General features: G+C 43.7%; 1 protein-coding gene across 17 annotated transcripts in view; it reads right to left on the bottom strand.

Moving 5' to 3' along the window:
- ABCA4 (ATP binding cassette subfamily A member 4) overlaps positions 1-26,405 on the bottom strand; it is a 174,195-nt gene that overhangs the window by 76,505 nt on the left and 71,285 nt on the right. For 16 of the 17 annotated variants that reach the window (XM_081486239.1, XM_081486253.1, XM_081486252.1 and 13 more), the window contains 8 exons: positions 25,139-25,228; positions 22,639-22,879; positions 21,471-21,610; positions 20,728-20,844; positions 19,654-19,851; positions 7,212-7,417; positions 6,386-6,562; positions 3,871-4,093 (listed from right to left, as the gene is read on the bottom strand). In XM_081486239.1, the coding sequence (XP_081342365.1) occupies positions 3,871-4,093; positions 6,386-6,562; positions 7,212-7,417; positions 19,654-19,851; positions 20,728-20,844; positions 21,471-21,610; positions 22,639-22,879; positions 25,139-25,228 (1,392 nt within the window). The remainder of the gene's footprint in view (positions 1-3,870; positions 4,094-6,385; positions 6,563-7,211; positions 7,418-19,653; positions 19,852-20,727; positions 20,845-21,470; positions 21,611-22,638; positions 22,880-25,138; positions 25,229-26,405) is intronic. The other variant, XM_081486249.1, reaches the window with a different exon arrangement.

Genomic DNA, 26,405 nt, shown 5'->3' with positions numbered 1-26,405 from the left:
CTCGATCATTTAAAAAGCAAGAGAGTTCCAGAAAAACATCTACTTCTGCTTTATTGACTATGCCAAAGCCTTTGACTGTGTGGATCACAATAAACTGTGGAAAATTCTGAAAGAGATGGGAATACCAGACTACCAGACCTGCCTCTTGAGAAACCTGTATGCAGGTCAGAGAGCAACAGTTAGAACTGGACATGGAACAACAGACTGGTTCCAAATAGGAAAAGGAGTATGTCAAGGCTGTATATTGTCACCCTGCCTATTTAACTTACATGCAGAGTACATCATGAGAAACGCTGGGCTGGAGGAAGCACAAGCTGGAATCAAGATTGCCGGGAGAAATATCAATAACCTCAGATATACAGATGACACCACCCTTATGGCAGAAAGTGAAGAAGAACTAAAGAGCCTCTTGATGAAAGTGAAAGAGGAGAGTGAAAAAGTTGGCTTAAAACTCAACATTCAGAAAACTAAGATCATGGCATCTGGTCCCATCACTTCATGGCAAATAGATGGGGAAACAGTGGCTGACTTTATTTTTGGGGGCTCCAAAATCACTGCAGATGGTGATTGCAGCCATGAAATTAAAAGACGCTTACTCCTTGGAAGGAAAGTTATAACCAACCTAGACAGCATATTAAAAAGCAGAGACATTACTTTGCCAATAAAAGTCCCTCTAGTCAAGGCTATGGTTTTTCCAGTGGTCATGTATGGATGTGAGAGTTGGACTGTAAAGAAAGCTGAATGCAGAAGAATTGATGCTTTTGAACTGTGGTGTTGGAGAAGACTCTTGAGAGTTCCTTGGACTGCAAGGAGATCCAACCAGTCCATCCTAAAGGAAATCAGTCCTGGGTGTTCATTGGAAGGACTGATGTTGAAGCTGAAACTCCAATATTTCAGCTACCTGATGCAAACAGCTGATCATTTGAAAAGACATTGATGTTGGGAAAGGTTGAAGGCAGGAGGAGAAGGGGACGACAGAGAATGAGATGGTTTAATGGCATCACCAACTCAATGGACATGAGTTTGGGTAAACTCTGGGAGTTGGTGACGGACAGGGAGGCCTGGCGTGCTGCGGTTCATGGGGTCACAAAGCGTCAGACACGACTGAGCAAGTGAAGTGAAACTGAAACTGATGTGTGTACTCAGTCATGTGTGACTCTTTGTGACCCCATGGACTGTAGTCCACCAGGCTCCTCTGTCCATGGAATTTTCAAAGCAAGAATAATAGAGTGGGTTGCCATTATCTCCTCTAGAGCAATATCTGTAATGGGCATGTAAGATTTGAATACAAAAAAAATGTGCCACTTACCTCCGGCTGCTACCATTTCTTCTTCCTTCATGCTGTCGTGCCTGTTGGGCACTGACAGAACAGATTGAAAAATGGAATAAAACAAGTGGCAAAGGAGGTGGAAGAGAGCCATGCTTTTAACTAAAAGCAAACTTTGAGGAAATCTAAGTAAAATCATAATTAAGACTCAGAGGCCTGATTTTGTATGAAAGAGCTCTCCACATTACCCTGGAAGTCTCACTCCTTATCCTTAATCCCATGCAACTCAATAAAAGCAAATCCCTGACTGAACACATGGCTTTTGGCTGGAAGAACTTTAAGATGGTTGTTAATCTCAAAAGAATGAAATCAATTTTTTATCTCAGGTCAAAGTAAGGTCCTACAAACTTCTAGGCTATATAATTTCTCATTGACTTAAGACAAGAGATGAAAGTCGTTGGCCTTGGCTTTTTCTTATGACCACTTTTCTTTTTTGTTCTTAATAGCTTGAATAACAATGGAACCCTTCCATTGTCCCAGCTTCCAGCTTCTTTCCTGCATAGTTGCGGTGGGAAGTAAGGACAGGGGAAAGATGAGAACGTCATTCAAAGGAAAATCCTATTTTGTTGTGGAAAGCTCTGTTTCCGCCATCACTGGAACAATGCCCTGGTTCCCACAAGGAGAAACCCCTTTGTACAAGAAAGTCTTCATAAACATTCTTTACCTCACGTCCTAAAAGCTTTGAAGTCTTAATGCCCATTCTTAGGGAGGCAAATCTCAATGCCACTTAGCAGCAACAAGTCTCAGGGCCATTACAAGGTGTCATGCATGTTTATGCATTTAGCATGAGTCAGATGCTCATGTATTTTGACTCCTTTGATTCCAAGGACACTAAATGTCTTAGTAGTGAGGAAAAGAGTAGACTGAAGGGTGGGAAGGAACAAAGATCCCTAGAGGAACACAAGTTACTCAGCTTCTCCTCTCCTCTCTGTGGAACTCCAGGACTCTTTGGGTATTTAATGCTACATCTGGGTCTGGTCAGACTGAGCAGGCTGACTTCAAAATCAGCATTGGTTTTGATAGGGCTCTAGCCCAAGGTTTGGCTAAAGCCACTGCTCACTGAATCTCAATGCAACACTTACACCAAAACCATTCAGACTTAGTACATTTTACTGCAAAGACAAGGGACAGGATTTGGTTTAACTGGATATGTGTTGGTTGGCCAAGATATGTGATGGAACATTATTGGATCAAGTAGCCACCAGGTATGGTCCAGCATAACAAGCGACACACTTAGTCAGAGCCTATGCATCAGCATACATATTGCTTAGCTCTTAATAGCATGATGGCAAAGAGGCACAACAAGTTATCAGAAGCTTGCAAAGCCTGAAGTCTAAGCCTTATACTAAATCCCATCGAATAAATGTAAAAAACTACCTAAATTTATGTCCCATCACTTAACAAGTACAAAAGGTCATCTGTTGTGAAGGAGTTAAACATGAAGCACAAAAGGGTATTATGAAATAAAGTTTTATATACAAGTTCAGCTTGCATGGGAGCTGTAAATTTGTGGACGATGACCTATGCATGCTGTCTGCATTGATAAAATATCTGTCACTGAGAAAGGATGGACTCCAAATTCTATCCAGGATTTTGTAGGCATCAGAATGTCCTTTGGTCAAGCAATGAATGGAGTGACCACCACAGTCATTAATAAACAGTGCAGATCTCCTCTCCTAATATACTGAAAAGGCTCTCCACATTTCCACTCCAGCTAGTGGTTGGGACAGTAATCCCAAGAAAACACTCCTTACATTCATTCCTTCTGTATTTGAAAAGAGAGAACCCTTTGCACATACAACCACCCCGTTAGCAGAGTCTGGGATCTGCTAACAGCAGCTTTTCCAGATAGTTCATGTAATGGGGTTGGATGTATGGATGTCAGAGTTGGACTGTGAAGAAAGCTGAGCACCGAAGAATTGATGCTTTTGAACTGTGGTGTTGGAGAAGACTCTTGAGAGTCCCTTGGACTGCAAGAAGATCCAACCAGTCCATCCTAGGAGAGATCAGTCCTGGGTGTTCATTGGAAGGACTGATGTTGAAGCTGAAACTCCAATACTTTGGCCACCTCATGCGAAGAGTTGACTCATTGGAAAAGACCCTAATGCTGGAAAGGATTGGGGGCAGGAGAAGAAGGGGACGACAGAGGATGAGATGGCTGGATGGCATCACCGACTCGATGGACATGGGTTTAGGTGGACTCCTGGAGTTGGTGATGGACAGGGAGGCCTGGCATGCTGCAGTTCATGGGGTTGCAAAGAGTCGGACACGACTGAGCGACTGAACTGAACTGAATCTATCTATTAATAGACTGTGGCTCCCCAGGCAGGAAGTGTGGACAGGGAAGATGCTCTGATACAGTGGCTCCTTGGGGAAGAATTTGTCTCTCTGTCTTCCACCTTGGCCTAAATGGCAAGGCAGCTACATGTCATGCTACCATTGTTGGTGAGATGACTAATCTAGGTACAAGTTCATTAACAGGAAGGAGAGTAAAGAGGAACAAAACTATTCAAGGTTTTCTGGACCTTCTCCATCTGGCTTACCATGATGAATATCGTCAGCAGGCAGATGCTCATCGACATGATAGAGAAGCTGTCCAGGAACCAGGTACACCAAATCACCCTGTTGGAGACACCCTGATTTTTCAAGGTTTCCTTCAGTCTCAACTCCTTCTCCAAGACGATGCTCTTTACAGTCATGGAGACAGAGTAGATCCAGGCCAGCACCATGAAGATAGGGAAACAGCGGTTCAGGATGATCATAAAACTAAAGCAAGAGGAGAGAAGCAGAACAGTAGATTGCCCTGAACCTGGTGGAGATAGAGTAAATGTTTGAGTAATGAAGTAATGTATTGAGAATGAAGCCCAGGTGGAGGGAAAAGGCAGAAAAATCTCCAGTGGGCATTCAATGGACTTGAATCTTTTAATATATTGCACTCTTCCCCCCCTCCAAATTGTATGTTAGTTGTTCAGTTGTGTCTGATTCTTTGCAACCTCATGGACTGTAGCTCACCAGGGTCCTCTGTCCATGGGATTTTTCAGGCAAGAATATTAGAGTGGGTTGCCATTTCCTCCTCCAGGGGATCTTCCCAACCCAGGGATTGAATCTGGGTCTCCTGCATTGGCAGGTGGATTCTTTACCAACTGAGCCACTAGGGTAGCCCCAAAGGATTACTTTTTTCCTTAGAGCAAGTTGGTAGCCTTTTGGTTAGCCCTAATGAAAACTCTGTGAGTAAAATGTGTAAATAAAATTGTACTATGTATATTACACAGCATTCTTTATAAGATCTCAGTTAGCTTTTTGGTTAGTACAGATGAGTTCTCTCTATACATAAAACATGTAAATTAAATCATACTATATATGTTATATAGCTTCTTATAAGATCTCCCAGGAAAGGACTGATAATATGGGATGTGACTGGAAGAGATACATGCTAACTGATGTTGAAGTCCAAGAAGGTGGACCAAGGGAACTGGTTGTGGTGAGATCATTAATTGAGCTCACAAGGGGTCAGCCAGTGAAACACTGCCTACCCTGGAGGATCAAACCTCAGTTATACAGGAAGAGGCACAAAATAACTAATCACTGTGGCACTTTTAGAAGGCAACTGACCCACTGACAAATCAATCAGTGATTCAATGGTCACTGATTCCACCAGCCTATACTCATGGAGTACATTCATGGATATTCATTCCAGCAAGCAGGGCAAATTTGGTATTCTGGAATTACTCTAGTGTGAACATTACATATGTTTTCTCTATGCTTGACCTTGCTAGTAAAGCCCTTGAGGTTATTATCTATTGAAAACTGCTGAGTAACACAGTAAGGGCCCAATTCCAGGGTGGGAGAGTTTCACTAAGATGGCTCTAGGAAGAGAATCATAAATTCATAAAGTCTGCCCTTCTGGGACCTGCCACCAGAGGGCTCTCCCACATTGAATGGCCAGAATTCCTGCCTCCTCACTGTCTATCTCAGTTCCCTGCCAGTCACTCCTATTCTGATCTTAAAAGTGGAACTGGGCTTTGCTCCTGGTTCCATTTCCCATCTCTGCCTATTGTCCAACCCTAAACTGACTGTGGAACAGCCCCTTTTATCTCTTTCAGTCTTTTGCAGAGCTGAGCAAGAAGAACTGATTGGACTAAGGTGTTACACTCACACTGGGTTTTATTTTTACAACCTGGCCAGCTGGCAATTTGACTCTTCTTTTCTTCAGGCTGTGCACATTCCTCTTCTCCCTGGACCCCACAGACTCACATATACACTGTGGTGAACTTGCCAGTTTTTTTTCTAGGAGTTGAATCCCTAAGCCAATTGCAGATCTCTGCTCCCGTCCTGGGACATTTCTGCCCCCATCCACCACAGTAAATGAGCCTTCCCAGCCCCTTCTCCCTCTTTGTCCCTCCCTCTACCATTCCACCCCCAAATGCATGTTCAGAAAACAGTAGGATACTTGCATGTCTTGCTACTGGCCAGCAAATGTACAGGCTTGGGGATAGGGGTGGACAGGAAAGGGGGTCCAAGCTCATCCAACACACCCCTCTACCTTTTCATTAAGCACACATCATGGGAATGTTAATTAGGGAAGGAGCTGCATTATTCCAAGGCTCCTAGGAACCGGACCTACTTGTGATGCAGAATCCTAATTTGCTGTTTTGGCAATCACTGGGCAAACACTCTGACCTGAACTCTTCCACATACCAAACATATTACATAGTGGAAATTTTAAAAGCCTGTGTTCCCTCCCCCAACCTCACTTTCCCTGCTTTAATTTTCACCTTCCCTTTTCTACCCATAACACCAACTCCTTTCTCCCACTTTACTTATCCATCTGGCCCTGCCTGCAGCTGAGGGGGCAGGGCAGGTTCCTCAATCAGAGCTCTATTCTCCCCAAGCTGGCCCCAGGCCCCAAAGAGACTTTTCTCCAAAGAGACTTTTCTCCAAAGAGACTTTTCTCCAAAGAGACTTTTCTCCAAAGAGATTGAAGCCTGGGGAGCACCTCCCCTTCACCCCAGAAACCTATTAGCTTGTCCTGGAGGGGACCTGGGACCTCCGACTCACGAGTCATCCACGAAGCAGGGGTAAGGCATCTGCTGGAGATAGATTCCAACTGGAACCTCCTCCTGGGCCTGACTCCTCGTGATTCCCTGTTCAACCATGTCCTGCAGATAGGCAAACCCTCCCCAGATGTATCGGAAGTCTTCCACAGGATCAGCTCTGGGGCCAGAATCCCAGTACCTGAGAAGAAGCCAGAGAGAGGGACAAGGGATGTAGATGGGAATGGACAGGACAACTCACTCATCATAAGCACGAGGGGACTTGGCATTCACTCTCCTGAAACTCTCTCCTGAACTTTTCCACACTCTCTGATTCTGTTTTCTAGGTCACAGTTTAAATCTCAATGATGAATATTAGCCTCAGCATGATTTGTAATGGCTTTCATTCAAGGACTCTACTTTGAGGTTTACAAATTATCTTACTTCCTCTGATTTAATTTTATTGATGTATAGGCTGAGCCCAGTTTCAATCCCTTACTCTGTAACAAATGTAATTTCCCAGTGACTCTGGTGAAACCTCATTTGCAGGATCTCTGTGAAGATAACCCAATACCTAGAGATTTTCATCTCCAAATTGCTTGAAGGCCAGCCAAGGACAAGTACTGAGGTGAGGAAGTAAACACATGTAGCTGAATTCGCCTGGTCCCACCAACTAACAGGGTCAACTGTCTAGCTTAGTTCTTTGATACCAAAGTGCTTTTCTGTGCCTTTCCGAGTGACCCTTCTGTCTCAGGAGGAGATGAGTGGCCTGAGCCCACAGGAGTCCCCTTTCCTTGCCTCATACATCACTGGGGTTACCTAGGGCCTTCTGAGATCTCCTGAAACATCACCTGTCTTTGATCTTATTGGTTTTCTCCACCACATCTATGTCCATTCGGATCTTGTACTTCAAGTGGGGTGGTAGGGAGCTGGTCCAGGGGTGCATGTCTGGAAATACCACTCCAGCCCAGAACCTGTTTTCCTCCAGCAGGGACAGAGCTCGCTGAGTGAGTTGAAATTCATCATCGTAGCTTTCAAACTTATCCAGGATCAAGCACTGTGGATAATCACAAAGGTTGAAGAGTCTGAGGAACACCAACCGCAAAGACTCAATGGCAAAACAGGGCAGAGGATCAGGGCTGCTGCCCCAGTGGATGGGTCAAAAGCAAGAAGACTTATAAACTTACTGTTTGCTTAACTCTGGGCTCTGGTGTCAAGTTTTCAATGTGTGTAGATTTGGGGGTGAAAGGGGGCTTAGAAACACTGACTTGCTCTCATCCCTGCAGATTTAGTAATGACTACACAATTGGGTTGTCCAAGGCTGTCCAAACATGCAAGTCATCAAAATGACAAAAATACTCCCAGCTCTCACTCCCTAGTACACGGAGTCTAGGGAGTGGGGTCACATCAGATACAAGCTGCTTTGAAGATCAGAAAGGCTGCCGATAAAAGAGTTTTAAAGAGAGACAGAAACAGTCCCAGCGGTGAACCTTCCTGCCTCTCTGCAAACACACAAGGATGGCCAGCTGAGGGAAGAATGAGGAGGAAGAGAGAAAATAACAGAAAATCAAAGGGATTTCGTCAGAGAAATCATTTCCAGTTACAATTTTATGACAGGTAATGAGGATAGAGAAGGAATCTCCTAACTTGTCTTTTTCTTTTCTCCCCCGGAAGAGAAAAAAAATCATTACCTAGAAAAGAGCAGAACTAAGAATTTCTTTTAATTTGAATATTTGGTGTTGTCCACTTTTATAGATTTGTTAAAGTGTTGTATTGTACTTGGATGTGTTTTTTCCTTAATCTCCTGTTTCTACAATACACTGGGGTTATTGTGCGATGTTTCTTTCTTAGAATGTAACTCACAAGAGGTCAGCTGGCCTTGCTTTGATTAATCTGTTCACGGAATACTTACTGAGAACCTGCAAAGTGCCAGAGCTTGTTTGGCTCTAGGGATACAAGGAAGAAAGATAAAATCTCTTCCTGAAAGAAATTCCAGACCTAATGAGGGAGAGAGTTGGTGTAAGCCAACAATCAGAAGGCAGGTTCTGGTGAAAGCAAGCCTGGGGTAGTCAAGCAGTCAGATGGAATGAGGCTAAGTCAACCTGGAGGGGGTCCTAGAGGGCTGCCTAGAGGAAGAGACTCTTGAATAGGATGAGAATAAGCAGGAATTAGCCAAAGGAAGAAAGCAGGGGAGAGGTCAGCTCAGGCATGGAGAATCGTTCACAGGATTTCTGGAGACCTGCGAGAACAGAATAGAGATCCCTTTCCCTGGTGCTTTCAAACCACTACAGAGATTTTAAAAGACAACTATACTCAAGCCCCACTCTAAACAATGAAGTCAGATTCTCAAGAGGCAGGACCAAAGCACTAGTATTTTGTCAAACGCCCACACCCAGGTTGTCCTAGGGTATAGAGAACGTAGGTGAGCAGAGGTGAGTGGTGAGAGGTGTGCACTAAAAGGCAGGTGGGAACCAGGTCAGTTGCTCTGCTGGGTTTGCAGGGTGATTGGCCAACTGAGAGGTTTCATGGGATGCAGGGCTTTCCATGCTAAAGTCAGGAGTTTTCCTGGCAAAACCCTAAAAAGCCACAAGAAACCACTGTGGGGCTCTAAGCAGAGGTATGACATATGAGATTAGATCGTGTTTCTCAAAGTACACTGGTGGTGGAAGGGGAAGCTGGAAGCCTGGTTAGAAGGCTATTGATGTAACACAGGCTTAAAGGAACACATTAACTCTCCCACAGAGCCTTGTGAGTGACCTGGAACCCTAGTTTTATTGAGGAGGAGACCTGACAGAGGTCACATAGCTAGACAGTAGCAGAGTCTGGATTCTCTCCCCATTTTTCAACTCTCGGTCCAGACTTCTTCCCACACCAGGAGCCATTGGTATAGCCCAATCTACAGGCTCTCCATGTGCTACGACTGTCTCATAAAGAGAGCATGCTTGGATGGGGGAGGGTTAGGAGGAGAATGGATACACATATATGTATGGCTGAGTCCCTTTGCTGTTCATCTGAAACCATTACAACATTGTTAATCATCTATGGGTGTGTTAGTCGCTCAGTCATATCTGACTCTTTGTGACCCCATGGACTGTAGTCTACCAGACTCCTCTGTCCATGGGATTCTCCAGGCAAGAATACTGGAGTGGGTTGCCATTTCCTTCTCCAGAGGATCTTTCTGACCCAGGGATTGAACCCAGGTCTCCTGCATTGCAGGCAGATTCTTTACCATCTGAGCTACAGGGATAACCCAATACAAAATAAAAAGGTGAAAAAAATAAAGAGAGCATAGCTATTACTTATCTATTTTAAAATAATAATATCTCTCTTCTTAAAAAAAAATCAGTTTGTCAAGTTTAGGACTGCACATATAGAGTTTTAGTATTGACAAATAGAGTGAACTTGGAAATTAAACTTCCAAAATAAAAAAGAATATTATTGGGGAGATGAGAATTCTTTGCAGTTTCTTGTAGCTGTGACACACACAAAGAGAATACTCTATCAATTCCCTCATAGCATCACAAGGCACTTGGACAGAGGAGTGATAGAGGTCTTATGGTCTGATGTCCTTGCTTTACTGATGAGGAAACTGGTATCTGATGGGCAAAGGTCCTTGCCTAAGGTCAATATGGGTCAGAAGCAGAATATGGATCCATGTCTTCAAGCGTTAAGCCTGAAGGGTGGTGCTGTTCCTTCACGTTGCTCTAAGAGCAACCGCAAAGCGGGAGCAACAGAATTCCTGAACAAGATCTCTTGCTTCTGGTCAATAACCAGCACTGTCCAGTGGAACTTTCCACAACGATGGAAATGTTCTACTTCTGCCCTATCCAACATGGTAGCCAGGAAGCACACATTGCTATTTTGCACTTGAAATGAGGCTAATGCATCTGAGGCACTGGCCTTTTCACTTTATTTAAATTTAAATAGCCACATGTAACTGCTGGTTACTGTATTGTTAGCACAGCTCTAAAGATAGTAAATTTCCGGAGGTCAGGGGCCATGTCTTGTTTACTAAGTCTCTGTAACAGTATTTCCTCACGAAAGGGGCTTAATAAGTGTATACTGAATTGAGTTAAATTTAGAAGTCCCAAATGCTGCAAGAAATGCAACTTTACTACTGTGTGTTTGGAACATAATCCTATGCACCTGAAATCAGATGATAAACTACGAGAAATTAATGAAAGGTGAATTTTTGGTATAATGTTAACAAGAGTATAACTCTCATTAAAGCAAAAAACCAATAAAAACAAATACATTTTAATAATATGACTTTCTGAGCAATCTAACCCATTCTCTTTGAATTCTTCTTTCATGTCTTAAAGGGAAATCTATAGTACAGTAAGTGCTGATTTTTCAGTGATATTGTTAAGTCCTGCAATGACCTGGGCTCCATCCTGGTTGTTTTATCAGGCAGCTGATTCACAGTCATGTTTCCTGCTGTGTCTCTCTAGATTGGTACGCTGATACTCTCTGGAAAAACAAAACCTAAATGGTTCTCATTCATTTTTACCCTGAAACATTTGACCCATTTTCAAAGTTAAATTATCATCTCTAGAAAGATGGTATAGGGTAGTGTTTGAATGCCATCCCTTCTTTGTTGTTTGCTAACCATGTGGCCTCTCTTTCTCTGTTTGCAAAATGGAGATGTGCCTACCTTATAGGTATGTTCTAAGGATCACATGAGTGTGTTTGGGAAGGGCCAACCACTGCCTTCTGGTAAGAATAAAAGGTGATGCTTAATGAAGGCTTACTATGTACCCAAAACTGGTCCAAGGGCTTTGCTTGTATTAACCCCTTGAATCCTCCCAACCACTTTATGATGGTCACTCCAAGCTCTCTTATGAAGCAAACAAGCAAACTTCCTCTGGAGAGAACCTGTGTTTTAACTATGTAGGATCCTAAGAGTGAGTGAGTGTTAGTTGTTCAGTCATGCCTGACTCTGTGTGACCCCACGGACTGTAGCCCATCAGGCTACTCTGTCCGGGATTCTCCAGGCAAGAATAATGGAGTTGGTTGCCATTCTCTTCTCCAGGGGATCTTTCTGACCCAGGAATAGAACCCAGGTCTCCTGCATTACAGGCAGATTCTTTACTGTCTGAGCCACCAGGGAAGCCTATAGGATACTAAACTATTTTACAAATAATGTGGACTTGATCAATACTATTTTAATCACTGTTTTTGCAAATTTCTTCAAAGTTAAAACAGTCTAGTGGCATTTAAGCCCCTGCCAGGTTAGCTTCCATTTATAATAGCTGTTTGTCTAGGGAAAAAGACAGTTATTTTAAAAAAAACAATATGGCTGGGAACACAACCCATCCCAAACTTATCTGTAGCACCCCATCTGGTTAGAAGTATGTGATGAACAGAAGCCAAAGCTTCCACCTGGGCAACGGGGGTGGCAGTGGGATGGGTCCTAAGCCACTGGTGTTCACTAGCTTGCTCATTGGCCATTAGTTGAAAGTCAGACAACTCTATCCAGAGGAAGGTCTTATGAAACTAATCCAGAGATCAAGGCAGAGCAGCTGTGGAAGCTAGTTTGGACATGAGTCAGAAGTCCCTAGATCATACCCTGAGGTATGATTCATAATGTATCCTTGCATTCTCATGGGGAGGCCACCTGCCTCACAGCAAGTGACCTCATTCCCTACTGGTACTTACTCTGGGTCCCTGAAGTTAAGATCTTGGCTAATGAACATGTATACTCATGTGAGTAGGTGCATGAGTGTGTTTGGGAAGCAATGGTGAATGACTAAACCCTTAACCAAGGTCACGAATTTTGACACATCTGGTCTGGTCTGGTTGGCTTGTAAGTTAAAACATAGTAGATTCTAATGAGACTGAAGCCACAGAGTCTGTTTATAAAAGCTCTTTGGTTCTAAACAGAGAGAAACAGTGTGATCGTAGATGTTAGGGAAGAATATTGTAGGTAAATAAGAACTGGCTAGTGTGAGAGGCTCAGCAGAAAGATAGCATCATGAGTAGAAAAAAAATTCAAAGGGCATCTTCACTGATTAAAAAGACAGTGTCTCCAGTGTCTCATGGCTATAGTCTAGACAAATTTTGCAACCAGAGTTGAGAATCTCAAAGAGAATTGTTAGAATGCCCTGTGATAGCCAAGGGCAGTAAAGCAAGAGAAGAGGTTTCCTTGTCACATTCAGTTTCCAACTGCTGTGGCCAAAATCTGGGTGGTAGGGTCATTGCCATTTGAAGTCTACACAATTCCTACCATCCCTTGTTGGTTGTTTTGCTGATTCTCAGCAGGAAGCAGAGTTCACCCTGCCGGAAGAAGTGTGGCCCTCTCCAGGACAGACAGCTGTGTTCAGGACCTCTGGAGAATGCAGTCATTTGTTTATACAGCTAAGTCAAACACCACCTTGGGAGAAGAAGCTGCAGTAGCAGCAGGCTTCCTTCTTCAACTGTGACCCCTCCAACACAAATTCAAACACATTAAGTAATAAATAAATTAAATTATCTCTTAAGTGGAAAACTATATCCTGTAGAGGCAAAGAAAGAAAGAATCATTCTCTTGGCTTGAACTTGGTAATCAAAGGGGACTGGTACTCTGTGCTGACCTTTTTTGACTAATATGTTCAGGACATGTGAGGAATAAACCTTCAGGGATAAGAAAAGCACTACACCCTTAGAGACGCTGGCTCTACAACCTTGTCTCTAACATCTTTAACTTCCACACTCAGGCTGAGAACAAAGTGGCTGATGAATGCCTCAAGTGGTCCTGCTGGTGTTAATGTAGACACCTGGGGTTCCTTTTGAAAAATGCCAATGGATGTGGGCAAACATCCCAGAATGGATTTCCTGGCAGATCTAAACCTTAACACTCAAGATTTGTTTCTCCCCACATGGAAAAAGCCACTGGATAAAACAGCTTTGGGCTGTTTGTGTTGGTTGTGATGGTAAAGTACGGGCCAAAGGCGCCACAATAAATTTTATCTAACACACTGGGCACCGTGAATAGACATCTGAAATGTTCAACTGTGAAAAAGTGAGGAAATGCACCATGACTGGAAAACAAAGGGAGAGGAAATGCACAGCTGTTGAAAAATGCCTGTTTCTAAAATAAATACAATAATGAAACAAATAAAAAGGTCACGTTGGAGCATGAAGACTCACACTTGAGCAAAGGCCCCAGGTGATGCTTCCTGTGTAGTTGTGTCCAAGGAAAGAGAATAGTCCGGCTGACTACAGGGCACTTTAGCTCTCAAAGCTTTCTTGTTTAATCATTCCAACAACTTTGGGAGGTGAGTGTTATCATACTTAAAATATTTAATAAGCAACAGAGTCGGGCACTGACTGTTGAAAGCATATTCCAATCACAAACACCCAGTCCAGCCACACTGGTAAACACTGCCCTAGCTGTAACTTCACTTATCATCCTTATTTTCAGCAGGCAGGGGAACAATATTGCCTGAAATCACAGAACCAGTAAGTCATGGCAAGATGAGTTTCAGAAAAATCTCACCGGGTAGTGTGGGAGCTGAACAGAAGCAGTGAGAGACCAGAGACCCAGAAACCAGCTGGGAGAGTTGGTACCAGTCCCTGTAAACAGAGGCCGTACATGGAGAGAGTGAGGAAGGGGGATTTCAGAGACAATTTGGAGGATAATTGACAGTGCTTGGAGGATTTGTGACATTTTGGATTTGCGCAACTTGTTTCTCCTCTATTAGATTGAATTGTAGCAGTTCTCTGAGATACTACCACTACTAAGACCTTGGTAGCTCAGTCAATAAAGAGGTTCGACTCAGGTTCGACCCCTGGCAGGTGGGTTCTTTACCACTGGTGCCACCTGGGAAGCCTCTAAACCTAGCTATTTCCAAGCAGAAAAGACTAAAAGAATAAATAAAAAGAAATAAAAAACTAAATAAAAAGAATAGTATCTGCTATCCTGAACATTACAAAATAATTACTGTCCTTATCCAACTTATTAAATGGGCTTCCCAGGTGGTGCTAGAGGTAAAGAACTAGAGTTCAATCCCTGGGTCACAAAGATCCCCTGGAGGAGGAAATGGCAACCCACTACAGTATTCTTGCCCAGAGAATCCCACAGACAGAGGAGCCTGGCAGGCTACAGTCCATAGGGTTGCAAAGAGTTGGACACGACTGAAGCATGCATCCAACTCATTATATAATTTATCCAGACTTACTGAGCTCCCTACTAATATGCCCCCTCTGGTAGAAGAAAAAATTTCCTCTTCACAGCCAGACAGTTCTGGGTTAGAATTCTGAAGCCATCTCTTATCTGCTGTGGTGTATTAGGCAACTAGGTCTTTAATTCTATAAAATGGTAACAATTATGCCCGCTGGGCAGGCAGGAGTGTTGCATGAGATGATGTGTAGGACTGTCCAGCACAGTGGCTGGTCACAGCAGGCTCAAATACACCTTCCTTCCTTCCACCTATGACTCAAGCCCTCCCTATTCCTGACCTATGTTCTCCTTCCTTGATCCAGTTCTATGTTTCTGAAAGACTGATGAGACATAAAATAAGATCATTGTCCATAAGCTGCTTGTGATCCAGTTCATGGCTCCTGAAATAATAGGCTTTCATGGTGTAGACTTTTCTACCCTTCTGGAATAATCTGACAGTCCTGATTCTAAGCCAATTCACAAGGTTAATATGAAGAGTGGTTTCACATCCTTGGTTAATGCTTACACGAAATGAGAAAAAGGGACATTCCTCACATGGCCTGTGGTTCAAGGGTAGACATCCTTGTGGTTCACAGCAAGAGCTGCCATGCATCAAATGGCTAGGTGCCCAACCCTCTCCAGTCTCATCCTCACAGCCACTTGGAAAGGAGGGCACTGCCAGCCCCACCTAAGGTGTGAGGAATCAAGGGCAGAGAATTTACACACAGGCTTAACTAATCGATGGCATTGAGTGAGTGCCATCGTTCTAAGTGCCTTGCTCACTTCACTCACTTCATCCTAAACAGTGATTCTGTGAGGTCCGTTGTGTTATTACCTGTATTTTACAAATGACAAAATTGATCCTTGGCAGGTAAAGTAGATTTCCCAGAGGGATACAGCTTATAAGCAAGATCCAAGGTGTTTATCCTCACTGGTGGGTGAGAAGCTTCCCCAAGCAGTGACCTAACATGGTATACAATGACCCAGCAAGGCAGCTCCGGGGGAATGGTACACTCTCCAGCCTACTCCATGGAACGTCCAGTAACTAAGGCCTTACCCCAAGCAGAGAGAAAGAAGATTTAGCCCTTCTATGAGGTGAGGAGAGAACCTATTGAATCACCCCCCTTTCCTATAATGACAAAACGTATAAAAATTTGCTCTTAGTTCTTGGAGCTGCTGTTGTTCAGTATCACTTCTGAATGCCACACTGACCTGTGAAAGTTGCTCAGTCATGTCCGACTCTTTGCAACCCCATGGAATATAAAGTCCATGGAATTCTCCAGGCCAGAATACTGGAGTGGGGAGCCTTTCCCTTCTCCAGGTGATCTTCCCAACTCAGGGATCGAACCCAGGTCTCCCACATTGCAGGCATATTCTTTACCAGCTGAGCCACCAGGGAAGCTGACCTGGATCAACATAATTTATATTTTACAGTATTTTTTGCTGAATTTTCCTGAAATGATTTTTTTTTTCTTTTCATTTTTGGAATAGGCAAGGAAGTAGGCTTTGAGTCTGGCCCAGAAGTTCTCAAAGCTCTTTAATGAAAGTCATATTACTGAAGAGGGGAGAGGCTCAGTCAAGCCTTAAACAGCCTGTGCAGGAACATGCTTGCTGCCCTGTCTTGGAGAAGTCCTGCAGCCATTCTGAAGAGGTTTTCATGCCCTGTCTGCTCCTGAGGATAAGAACTGGGGAGTTTCCAAGGCTCTGTCAGACTTCCCAATTCCAAGGCTCTTCCTGACTTCCCAAAACACAAGCACAAAAATGGAACATCCCAGGACCAGTTGCAAGGATCAGATTCTTCCTCACTACTCTTCATCCCCCTCTTCTCTTTTCAGGTCATTGGTCCTCACTTTTCCTCCTCCCACCACCCCTGAGGGCAGGAAGATCAGAAACCTCAGCACAATTACCTGCTGGGTTTCTGCCACCATCAAAACCCCTGTTAGGAACCCCTGGGGCCGACCACTAACTGGTGGCTATCCTAGTCTTTGCTTAGAAGCACTTGGCTGGGCTAATGGGACTGCAAGGCCCTGGGGACATGCTGGTGGCTGATGTTAGATGAGATTAGAGTTTTGTAATCCCTGGAGGAGCAGCAGGAGGGGCTCAGTGGCTGGGCCCAGTTTCACTAATTCCACTGCCTCCTCCCAAGCAGTAGTTTCTGTTTGTTTGTATTTTACTAAAAAGTTAATATTAAGTGGTTACTAATTGCCAGGTACTCTCTTAAGTGTTTTGCAGAAATTAACCCAGTTAATTCTCATAACAATTAGATAAGTATCAATTATCAAATTAGATAAGTATCAATATATCCATTTCACAGATGCAGAAACTGAGGCACAATTAGCAGGGATTTGAACCCAGGTGGTCTGGTTCTAGAAACTAAATTCTTAACCATTTAATATATATTAACTATCTATTTGGTATCTGGTACTCTATTAAACACAAGATATGTGGAAAAACTGATCTTTCAAGAAAACAAGCCCTTTACATCACTATGCAAATATCAAGTCAAACAAAAGATAAGAGGTATTCTGATAGGACCTCACAAAAAGCAGTGAGACCCACTGAACTCCTCAGCAAGAATAAATGAATAGAGCGCCTCTGTCCATAACCCATCCAAAAATCCTGCCTATATTATAACCACAGTGGCAGATGGGGATGGGCATGGCCAGGAATGGGGGCTTAGCTGGCAGAGGCACTGCAAGAAGACGATAGCAACTGAGTAATTATACAAGGGGACTCCGAGGCCCCACCAATCTACTAGGTCTGTGAAAATACGGATTACTAGGCCTCTTCCCTGGTAATTCTGAGTCAACCGATCTGGGTTTGTGTCCAGAAATCTGTTTTGTAGAAAGCACCTATGGTCACCGTTGCCTTCAGACAAGTGGGAATCACTTTGAATGACCTGAACTTTGATTGTGTTGCTGCCATGCCTGGCTCCTTCTGAAAGGCCACCTAAGAAGACTGTGCTGACATGTCCACGGTTCTGGAGAGGAAGTGGCACACACACTAGGAGAATTCTAGTGGCTCCAAGAGCAGCAGGGAGTCTTTAAGAACACTGTGGTGACAGATGAAGGTGGGCTTTTTTCTCACTTGTCAGTTATCCTTAGGACCACGGAGTATGGGGGAGATGGGCTTGCTCTTGGGGGCCACTGGCTTAATTTCCTCTCCTATTTCCTTGAGCATCTTCTCTGTGTTAATGTGTTGTATGACATGAGGCCCATTGGTACGTGCAATAAGCTCCCAGACAGAGATGTTTCCTAGGAGTCTGAGGTTGAGAATTTGAACATAATTAGGATATGTTTCCTGACTCTGATAACTCCAATCTGCTGATCAGCCGGAGATGGGACATGTTAATAGCTGACATGAATCTAACTGGAACAAGATCTAAGGGAGATGCAAAGAGAGGGCCAGGGAAGCACAGAGGAGTGAATGACTAACCCTACGTTGAAGCAGAAGTGACATTTGAGAGCTAAGTCTCAAAAAATGAATGAAGAGTTGCTCAATTGATGGGGAAGGGAAAGCCCTTTCAGACTTCTCTGCCTTGTGTTTCTTCTTTTGGGGAAAGACCTTCCCGCACTTTACAGTAACCTTGCTCAGTCCATGAGACTCAGATGAAGCTAACGCTGCCTCCCTTACCCCGTAGTGGTACACAGTCCCCTAAGGGGCTGGTGATAGGTAGAGTGGCCAGGCCAATGCTGTCCAGGAGGATTGTGTATGCTGTAGGAAAGCCACTCCCTCTTTCTGCTGAGATTTTGGTGTAAGGATGACTGCTGAGGGCTGCGAGCAGCTGACTCACTACCCAGTGGAGAGGATCTGGCTGAGATCAGAGTTGGGCAAAGGCAAACAGCAAGGTAAGAGGGAAGGACACAGTGTCCTAGGTCCCCTGAACTGCCAGGTTATGTCAACCAATAAATTTTCTTTATTTAGGCAAAGAGCCTCCAATAAATTGGCAGAGAAACAGCCATTTGCAAAGAATGACACCATGAGAAGCCAGGGTGTGCTTTAGGATCGTGGCAGGGCCAGTGGAGCAGAACTGAAGATGTGTGAATGGGCAGAGGCTGGGAAGACGGGCTGGGGCAGGTTTGGAAGGGACTTGTGTTCCTGGAGGGTGGGTCATTAAGACTGTAAGTGTGAGAGTGATATCAGCAGATGTGAGTTTGGAATGCAACTCTGGTGTCATCATGGAGAAGAACCTGAACCAACAGAGAATGGACCCTGGAGTCCAGGGAGGGAGGATTTAGAAAGGACTGGTAGAGAGATGAGAAGGCCTCTGGGGTTCAGAGAGCCTAGAAAGTAAGAGGAGGAGATGAGAAATAGTAAGAGATGAGAAGACAAAGCTCAGTGACTGGGCATGACAGAGGCAGTGGAGGAGTCTGGGCAGCAGGCTCCAAATTCAGGCACACCGGATCTACCTCCTGTCTGTTCCACCTAATAGCTAATGGGGATCTTACCCAAACTCTTTTAAGCGTCAGCTTTTACATCTGTAAAGTGGGAATGATGACAGCCAACACTTGATGGAGCTGTCAGAGGATTGAAGGGACTAAGGTACGTAAAAGCACTTAGCACAAAGTTTGGCACAAAGTTACACAATTAATGAGAAGTGTTGCATGGAGGGAGATTAAAGGTGACCCTAAAAACCTCTAATTTAAGAATCTAGAAAAATGCATAGGACTTGTTAAGGGTAGGAAATGCTGAAGGAGGATGCATTTTACAGGGAGGGTGAATGCAAATTTATTTTGGGACATGCTGAGTCTGATGTGCCTGTAGAACCAGGGGGTGGGAGTGTCTAACAAGCAGGGGGACCTCATAACTTGAGGTTTGGTGGACACTAGCAGTGGACAGCCACTGAGGTAATGCAGACAAGAGATGGCTAAGGACAGACATGACACCATGTGGGCTACAAGGGAGAAGGAACAGCCAAGAAGGAGTTAGGGAGCTGTTAGGAGGCAGGAGATGTGAAGAGAGAACTGTTTTAATTGTGGGTAAGCTGAGAGAGAACAGGATCCATCTCTGTTTGGGGACTGTGAGAAACTTTCAATGAGGAAAATGAGATTTGAAACCTGAGACCACTTGACTTGCTAAGGAATCTCTGGCTCCATGTACAGGGCTGTCCTGAAGGGGTCCTGGGGAGCCCTCAGGTGACTTGCTACCCTTACCTCCAGATATTTATTAGCCAGGCGTAGGGCGTGATCGGTGATGTTAAATATATCCCTCCAGTTGAAGTTGTCCACATTGTCAGCCTGGCCCTCTCGAGGCCCCTTATAGAGGAAGCTTAGAACGGCTTCAGCAGTGATGCCTTCCTCACCAAGCTGCCTATTCCAAAAAGCTTTTACTGTTGGGTTCTCCAGAGTGTCCTTGGGAAGAAGCAATACAATTACAGCATTTAGAATTCCACAGGATCTCTGGTCTTGTTTTTAGGCCATTGCCAATTTTTAACAAATAGGATAGACTCTAAGTTTCCCTAAAAATCTAGTGGGTTTTCTACTATCATAAAGCATATCTAGCTATATCCCATTTCTCCCCAATACATAGGCCTCTATAATAAAGGAGGGATGTGGGAATGGGGGAGTGGGGCAGGGACATGGTACATTGGAAAAAGAAATTCTTTTTCTTAAGGATTTTCTTTGGTTTCCTTTAAATTATCTCTGCTACTCAGGACTCTTATCTCCTGGTTTTGCAAAACAGAAAATGGGACCAGAGAGACACATTTGACTATCTTTGCAGTTACAGAACTGGCCCCTTGCGGGGATGCCCCTTTGAATCAGAGGCCCTCATGTATATGCATAACAGTGAAGAACCTCAGGAGGTCACTCCTCTTATGATGGTTCTTGTATTTCCCCAGTTTCAGAAACCTGTGCTGTGCTTAGTCACTCAGTTGTTTCCAACTCTTTGTGATCCCATGGACTGTAGCCCGCCAGGCTCCTCTGTCCATGGGATTCTCCAAGCAAGAATACTGGAGTGGGTTGCCATGCCCTCCTCCAGGGGATCATCCCAACCTAGGGATAGAACCCAGGTCTCCTGCATTGCAGGCAGATTCTTGACCATCTGAGACACCAGCAAAGCCCTAGGTCCCATGCAAAGTCAGTGATTCCACCTGAGGACAGCTTCAAAAACTGGTGCCTGTTATATTTTGATCTAATTCCAGGGAAAGTTATGGGACGATGAAACAAACGGAACTTCCCTGGCCTTTCTCCTCCCCTCCCGCTCCCGACCTCTAATGCCATCCATACTCTGATCACGGTCATCTGTGTGCTCTTGTCAAAGAAGTACCAGATCTGGGGCCCTACTTCTTCCCAGACTTTGACCAACTTCCTGACACGCTCCAGCTCTTCAAATGTCGAATTAGCCTAAAATCAGACAGAGAGAGCAAAAGAATGGAGAGAGAAAAAGTGAGAGAGAATCTTTGGCTGTACCTTTCCTGTCACTAACCTTCAATGTTTAGGAAAGGGTTTTCAAGGAAGTGTCTTTATTTTCTCAGTCAACTGATATTTCCCAGAACAACTGGCTATTTCCCAGCCTCCAGGATTGACAGAATTTCATTTCTCAGTGTCTCAGAGGTATTCCTAATATTGATGATGTTATTGTCTCAGAATCTCATTAAAGCTAGATTTGGACTCCCTGTGAGCAAATGCTCTCCCTCCCTTCCTCCCTATCTTTGTCTATTCCCCGTAGCCAGGCTTCAGAGAACTGTGAACCCCTCTCTAAGGGATAGAATTTAGGCAATGAGGAAGCAAATATCATTGCAGGCTCCATAGAGAAGGGAGGGTCCAGGCAGGGGCACCGGTGCAAAGCCTTCCAATGGGAGGAACCAAGTGTCCACTGAGCAAAAAACAAACACAAGGCTCACCACCAGGAGGGCACAGTAAAACACACACACACTGACACATACACACACATGCATGCACATACACTCTCATTCTACTGGACAGCCAGAGGCAGAAGGCAGAAGGGACAAGACCAGCTGGGACCTTACGTTCTTCAGTATCCTGCGTGTTGCAGGGGAATCTGGAGTAAAGAGGATTTTTCCCATCAGCAAAGGCTTTGCTGCCCTCCAGGCTATTTTGGCTAGAGGGTTTGACTCCAGGCTCTGGATCAATGCATTACAAAAGGTCGCTGTCAGGAGAGAAGGGACGGATTTTATAGAAACTCCCCGTTGCTCAGCTAAACATAATCATTAGTGTGTTCAAATCACATGTTTCATTCAACTATATGCTGGAGGATTTGACAAATAATCTAAATTAATAGGCTGCACTCCACCAATAACAAGCTCATCATTAGTAAGTAACAAAATGCCACAGTGCATCTCAATAAAGGCCTCATCAGAGAAACAAAGGATGGGGCTTGCCCTGGGTTTCTTTTTTTTTTTTTTTCCCCTGCTTTAGAAGAAGGTTGAGAAGCCTGCTTGTGATTATTAAAAAGAACAGAGGACATTCTCAGATGAAAGGGACCGAGAGGCCAAATGAGGCCTTCACTTGAAATCTCAGCTTTAGTTTCAATAATTTCCCTTCAATTAGCCGCTTAACTTCTTTGTTGTGTGTGGCTATCTTGGGGCCCAACTGCTTTGGGTGCGTGCCTCACTGCCTCTTCAATTTTTAACTAGTGGGTTACTAGGTTGCATTTCGTCCATATCCCACCCTCCTTTACCCCACAGGAGCCAAAAAAAATAGTGAAAGGTGGGAAAGATAACTTGCCAGCAACTTGCCATTTGGAACACAATTCAATACTACTCACACAGATTTTCACTGCATTGTGTTTGTAAAAACATCCCACAGCCATGTTTATTTGCCAGAGCCCTTCTGACCCCAGCTCTGCTTGCAACTCTGGGTTGCCTCCTCATTTATCTTTCTCTTCCTCTAGAACTTAACCCTAGTTCAATCAGATCAGTGGGAAATGTCCCCTCTGTTCCCTTTCCAAGTGGGTCTCAGTTCTTTCCTTGACTCATTTCCAGATTTCTTTCTGAGCACTGCCCCTCTTCCTACTTGGGGAAATGGACTCTGTGCAAGGAGAAGCCTCTTTGCCCAAAGCTGATCAACAAGACCCAGGGTAAGTCAACCGCAGGATTAATTTCACCTGCAAGTGTTACCCTATCAGCTTAACCCAACATTAGAAGCCAATTTATATGCAGGACTTCGAAAACTTACTTGTTCTTTCGTCATAAGAATAGATAGGATCTTTCCTTGTGGAGTCGATCCCCAGAAAGGCCTTATAGTTATTGTCTTCATACCAGTTGAAGGAGAACACCCGAGATCCTCCTCCCTCTGGGTAGCCACACAAGAGGTCAGACAGGATGCCCATCAGCTGCGTGAAGGTCTCGGGGCCTCCAGTCTGCACTAGTGGCCTGGTCACCCATAGCAAGTCTTGAACACTTGGCCGGTGGATGAACTATGGCAAGGCAAAGGCTTCAGGTTATTCTAAGGCAGTCAGAGTCACAACCCACTGTGAAGCCAAAGCTCCAAAGTCTGGGGAGATCTCAGCATATGCATTTGATTTCCACATTTAAAAGAAAACATAAATATTCTTGGCAATCTTTAATCCAGGTGTGAAATAAAAGCTACTGCCATCCACTCAGGCCCTATGAGGAAACTAGGATGAGCCTTAAAGAAAATAAAAGAGTTAACTTCCAAAAGCATTTTAATATTACTTCTCTTTTCCAGTCTGTTTAGTGTGAATTTCCTGGGAATGTATCCTCAGAAAAATGTAGAGAATATTTCTTTGTAAATCAGTTCTTTGGTTCTGTTATTCCCACTAAGATGGAGCTACTGGAAAAAATTGGGAAATGAAATGGAGGAGTAGCTCTGTCTTACAAAGGCAAAGTCAGGGCAAATTTGGTCTTTGGTCAAATAGTTTAGAAATTAGTTTCTTATATTTGGAAAATTATCTTCTTATTAGCTTAGCTTTACCAAATGTGGACTGTTCCATTTCCCTGAAATGTGTGGTTTGTGGTTTCTTTCAGTCTGTGTGTGTGTATATATTTTAAGATCTAAGCAAATATAGAACAAATGAACTCTCCATTCCTGGAAAAACTCTTTAAATTTTGCACCAAACTAAGAAGAGGCTGGTGGTCCTCTTTCCATATGGGTACTGGTGGCACTCACTGGCCTCATTTTTTGAAGGTGAATCTATAATGCTGAGAACTAAGTTAAGGGCTGCCAGAGTTGCCAAGATATCAGTTTCCATACTACCATTTGACTTTAAAGGAAAATACAAAATAAAAACTATGCTGCTTTTATTCCCCAAACACACTTGGTTACCTGTTTTCAAAGGCATATGGAGATTTTAAAAAACCATTCAATCAGGTGAAACTGAAAACAGTTCTCCTACTGCAATAAGTGATGTTTACCTGTCATCTCCTCTCTATCCACATGCCAACACTTGCCCTCTGAAACTGTTGAGTACTGTGGAGAATCCACATAGTGAGTCATGCCTAAAATCACAGTCTAGGCTTCAATAATAAAGATGGAATCTCAAATTGCTTTAACAGCAGTAAGCCTTATGACAGTCTTGTAAGAGGTTATTACCATTATTATGTTGCTCATTTAATCAAAGCGCTCAGAGATGAAGGGGCTATTCCAGGGTCAAATGGTCTAGTATCAGTTAATATAAACAGGGCGATCTGCTTCAGTGTAGCTCACGAATGCTAGACTTGTTATCTAGTCAGGCAAGAAATTTTCCAGAACTCCCACATGGAATTAAGAGTGTTGATTTGCTTTGGAGATTTAAAAAAAATTCTCTATCAACTTCAACCCTATTATACTGATATACATTTTTTAAATGCTTATGAAGAGAAGAATGTTAAATAGAGACTCCCACTACAGCAGGTGGCCATTAGTACAATGGCCCCTTTCTAACTTGCCCTGCACAGCACTCTGCCCAGGCTGAGCTTAGTTTTATGAGGACAGATTCTACCCATGCAGTTTTCAAGGTTGGCAAAGCCCAAGTCAGCTGAGAATACTGGAGGGAAAAAAAGTTTGGGGAAAACTATGTTTCCCCTTTGCCCCTCTTTCATTATATTCACTACACTTGAAGCTAATTGTCTATTTCACAGCTCTCCTCCCTGTTGGACTATACATTTCACAAGGCAGTGACCATATATCTGTCTCTTCATCATCGTGACCCCAGCACCTCTCATCTGTTGAGTGGAAAATCATTTCTATATGGGCAAAGGCTTGTGTGTTTGATTAAAATGTGCACATCTTTTATAAAACAACACCAAAAAGTCACTCTCTTTGTGATGAAATGAGTAAAGTATGTAAGACACTTAGAGTCTGTAAGTATATGCTATTACTATTAATGGTATAGATTTATGTGGATTTTAAGGGCATAAGAGAATATTGGATCACGTCAGAAAGAGTGAAAAGACTTGAATTCAGCTGTCAGTCCCCTGATAATCCACTACACCAGACAAAGTGTTGTTTCCTTCTAGGTGTGAAATTAGACAAATGGTTCCTTTCTGTCTGCTTCCAACTCAGGAGCATGGATAATTAAGGATATGAACAGGTGTTTTGAAATTTCTAGATGGAAAAATCAAATGCATTTCTCCTTGAATGGGTCTGAGGTACAATTAAGTTATTTGATATATTAAGTGTGATAAAACAGTGGAAAGATATAATAGAATTATATTACTATCATCAAGCCACTTACTTCTTGAATTCTTGGTGACATATCAGATAATATTCTTCCCCAGGATCTCAGATTGATACCTTGAGAACTGCTGTCTAGGAGTCTGGGAAACTGTAATTGATAGGAAAAAAATTTTAAAAACATATATACATATATATATGTGTGTATAGTTCTACACACGCACGTTGGTGCTATCTGATCTCCAGTATGCTGAAAAAACATTTCCTACCTTCTTTCTGATCACAGGACCTCTTCTGCAAGATTGCTTTCAAAAACAAGTTTTTGTCTAATTGAGAAAAATCAAAGGTTCTTATTCTCAACCCTGCTGAACTAGTCAATCACAAATAGTTTCATGGTGACATTAAATACACCAAAGTGATCCTGATTGCTGGTTTAGTGACACCAAACAAGGCTCCTGGAGGAAGGAAAACAGAGCACAGCTGCTGGGGTGTAAAGGAAGGCCGCGTGCGGAGGGTGCCCGTCTGTTCACCTCGGGCTTTGTGGACACTCACAGGCTTCCTTGTCATTGTTGTCCCTTTATGTCCTTTCCAGATAGGTTGTGGTTCTTCCTCTGTTCAGCACCTATCTCTTATGGACGAGTTGGCCAACTGCAGCACCTTTCTTTTCAAAGCTGCTGCTGGCAGCCTTGAATAGACAGAGTAGTTCCCTCTCAGAGTCTCTGTCTGATGCTAGTGTTCTAGTGATCCCAGGTCTGTACAGCAACACAGAGCTGTTTGCGTGTTTTCCACCGCTGTGGGAAAGGTGGAAATTCACGAGTTTTCTGGCTCTGATTCCTGGAGCCTGATGTGAACACCTTGTTTGCCAGAAATCAAGTTCAAGTCCTGAATGAATGACTTCATTCTTCATAGTTTCAAAATGATTGAATCACCAGTTCTCTGTTTTTTAGGGTTGAATTCTAACTTTTGAGATGGTGATTCAGACTCAAGTGTGCCTCTTGAGTAGGCCTGGAGGGGATCTGCATTTTAACAAGCTCAACATATAATTCTCATTCATATATTTGTAGACCACAAGCCACAAGCCTTGCCTTCTCATTTGCCAGTACTGCTCTCCTAAATGCTGGGGGTACTGATCCAGCTGCAGCAAAGCAGAGAAGCAGGTGGAGTTAGGCTTTGAGCAGCCCGGCCTATTTCTAGCTGTGGTCCTGCTCCCCTCTCTCCTGGCTGTAGGTGCAGGAGCCCTCATATTTCTCTCTGACTCTGAACTAAAGAATAAGTGTATGTACACTTATGGAGCATTAGCATTTCAGGCTCACTTTATAACTGCAGTA

Source organism: Giraffa tippelskirchi, chromosome 5 (assembly GCF_054371585.1).
Source record: "Giraffa tippelskirchi isolate mGirTip1 chromosome 5, T2T-mGirTip1v1.2.pri, whole genome shotgun sequence".
NCBI lineage: Eukaryota > Metazoa > Chordata > Mammalia > Artiodactyla > Giraffidae > Giraffa > Giraffa tippelskirchi.
This window is presented reverse-complemented; position numbering and strand designations above follow the sequence as displayed.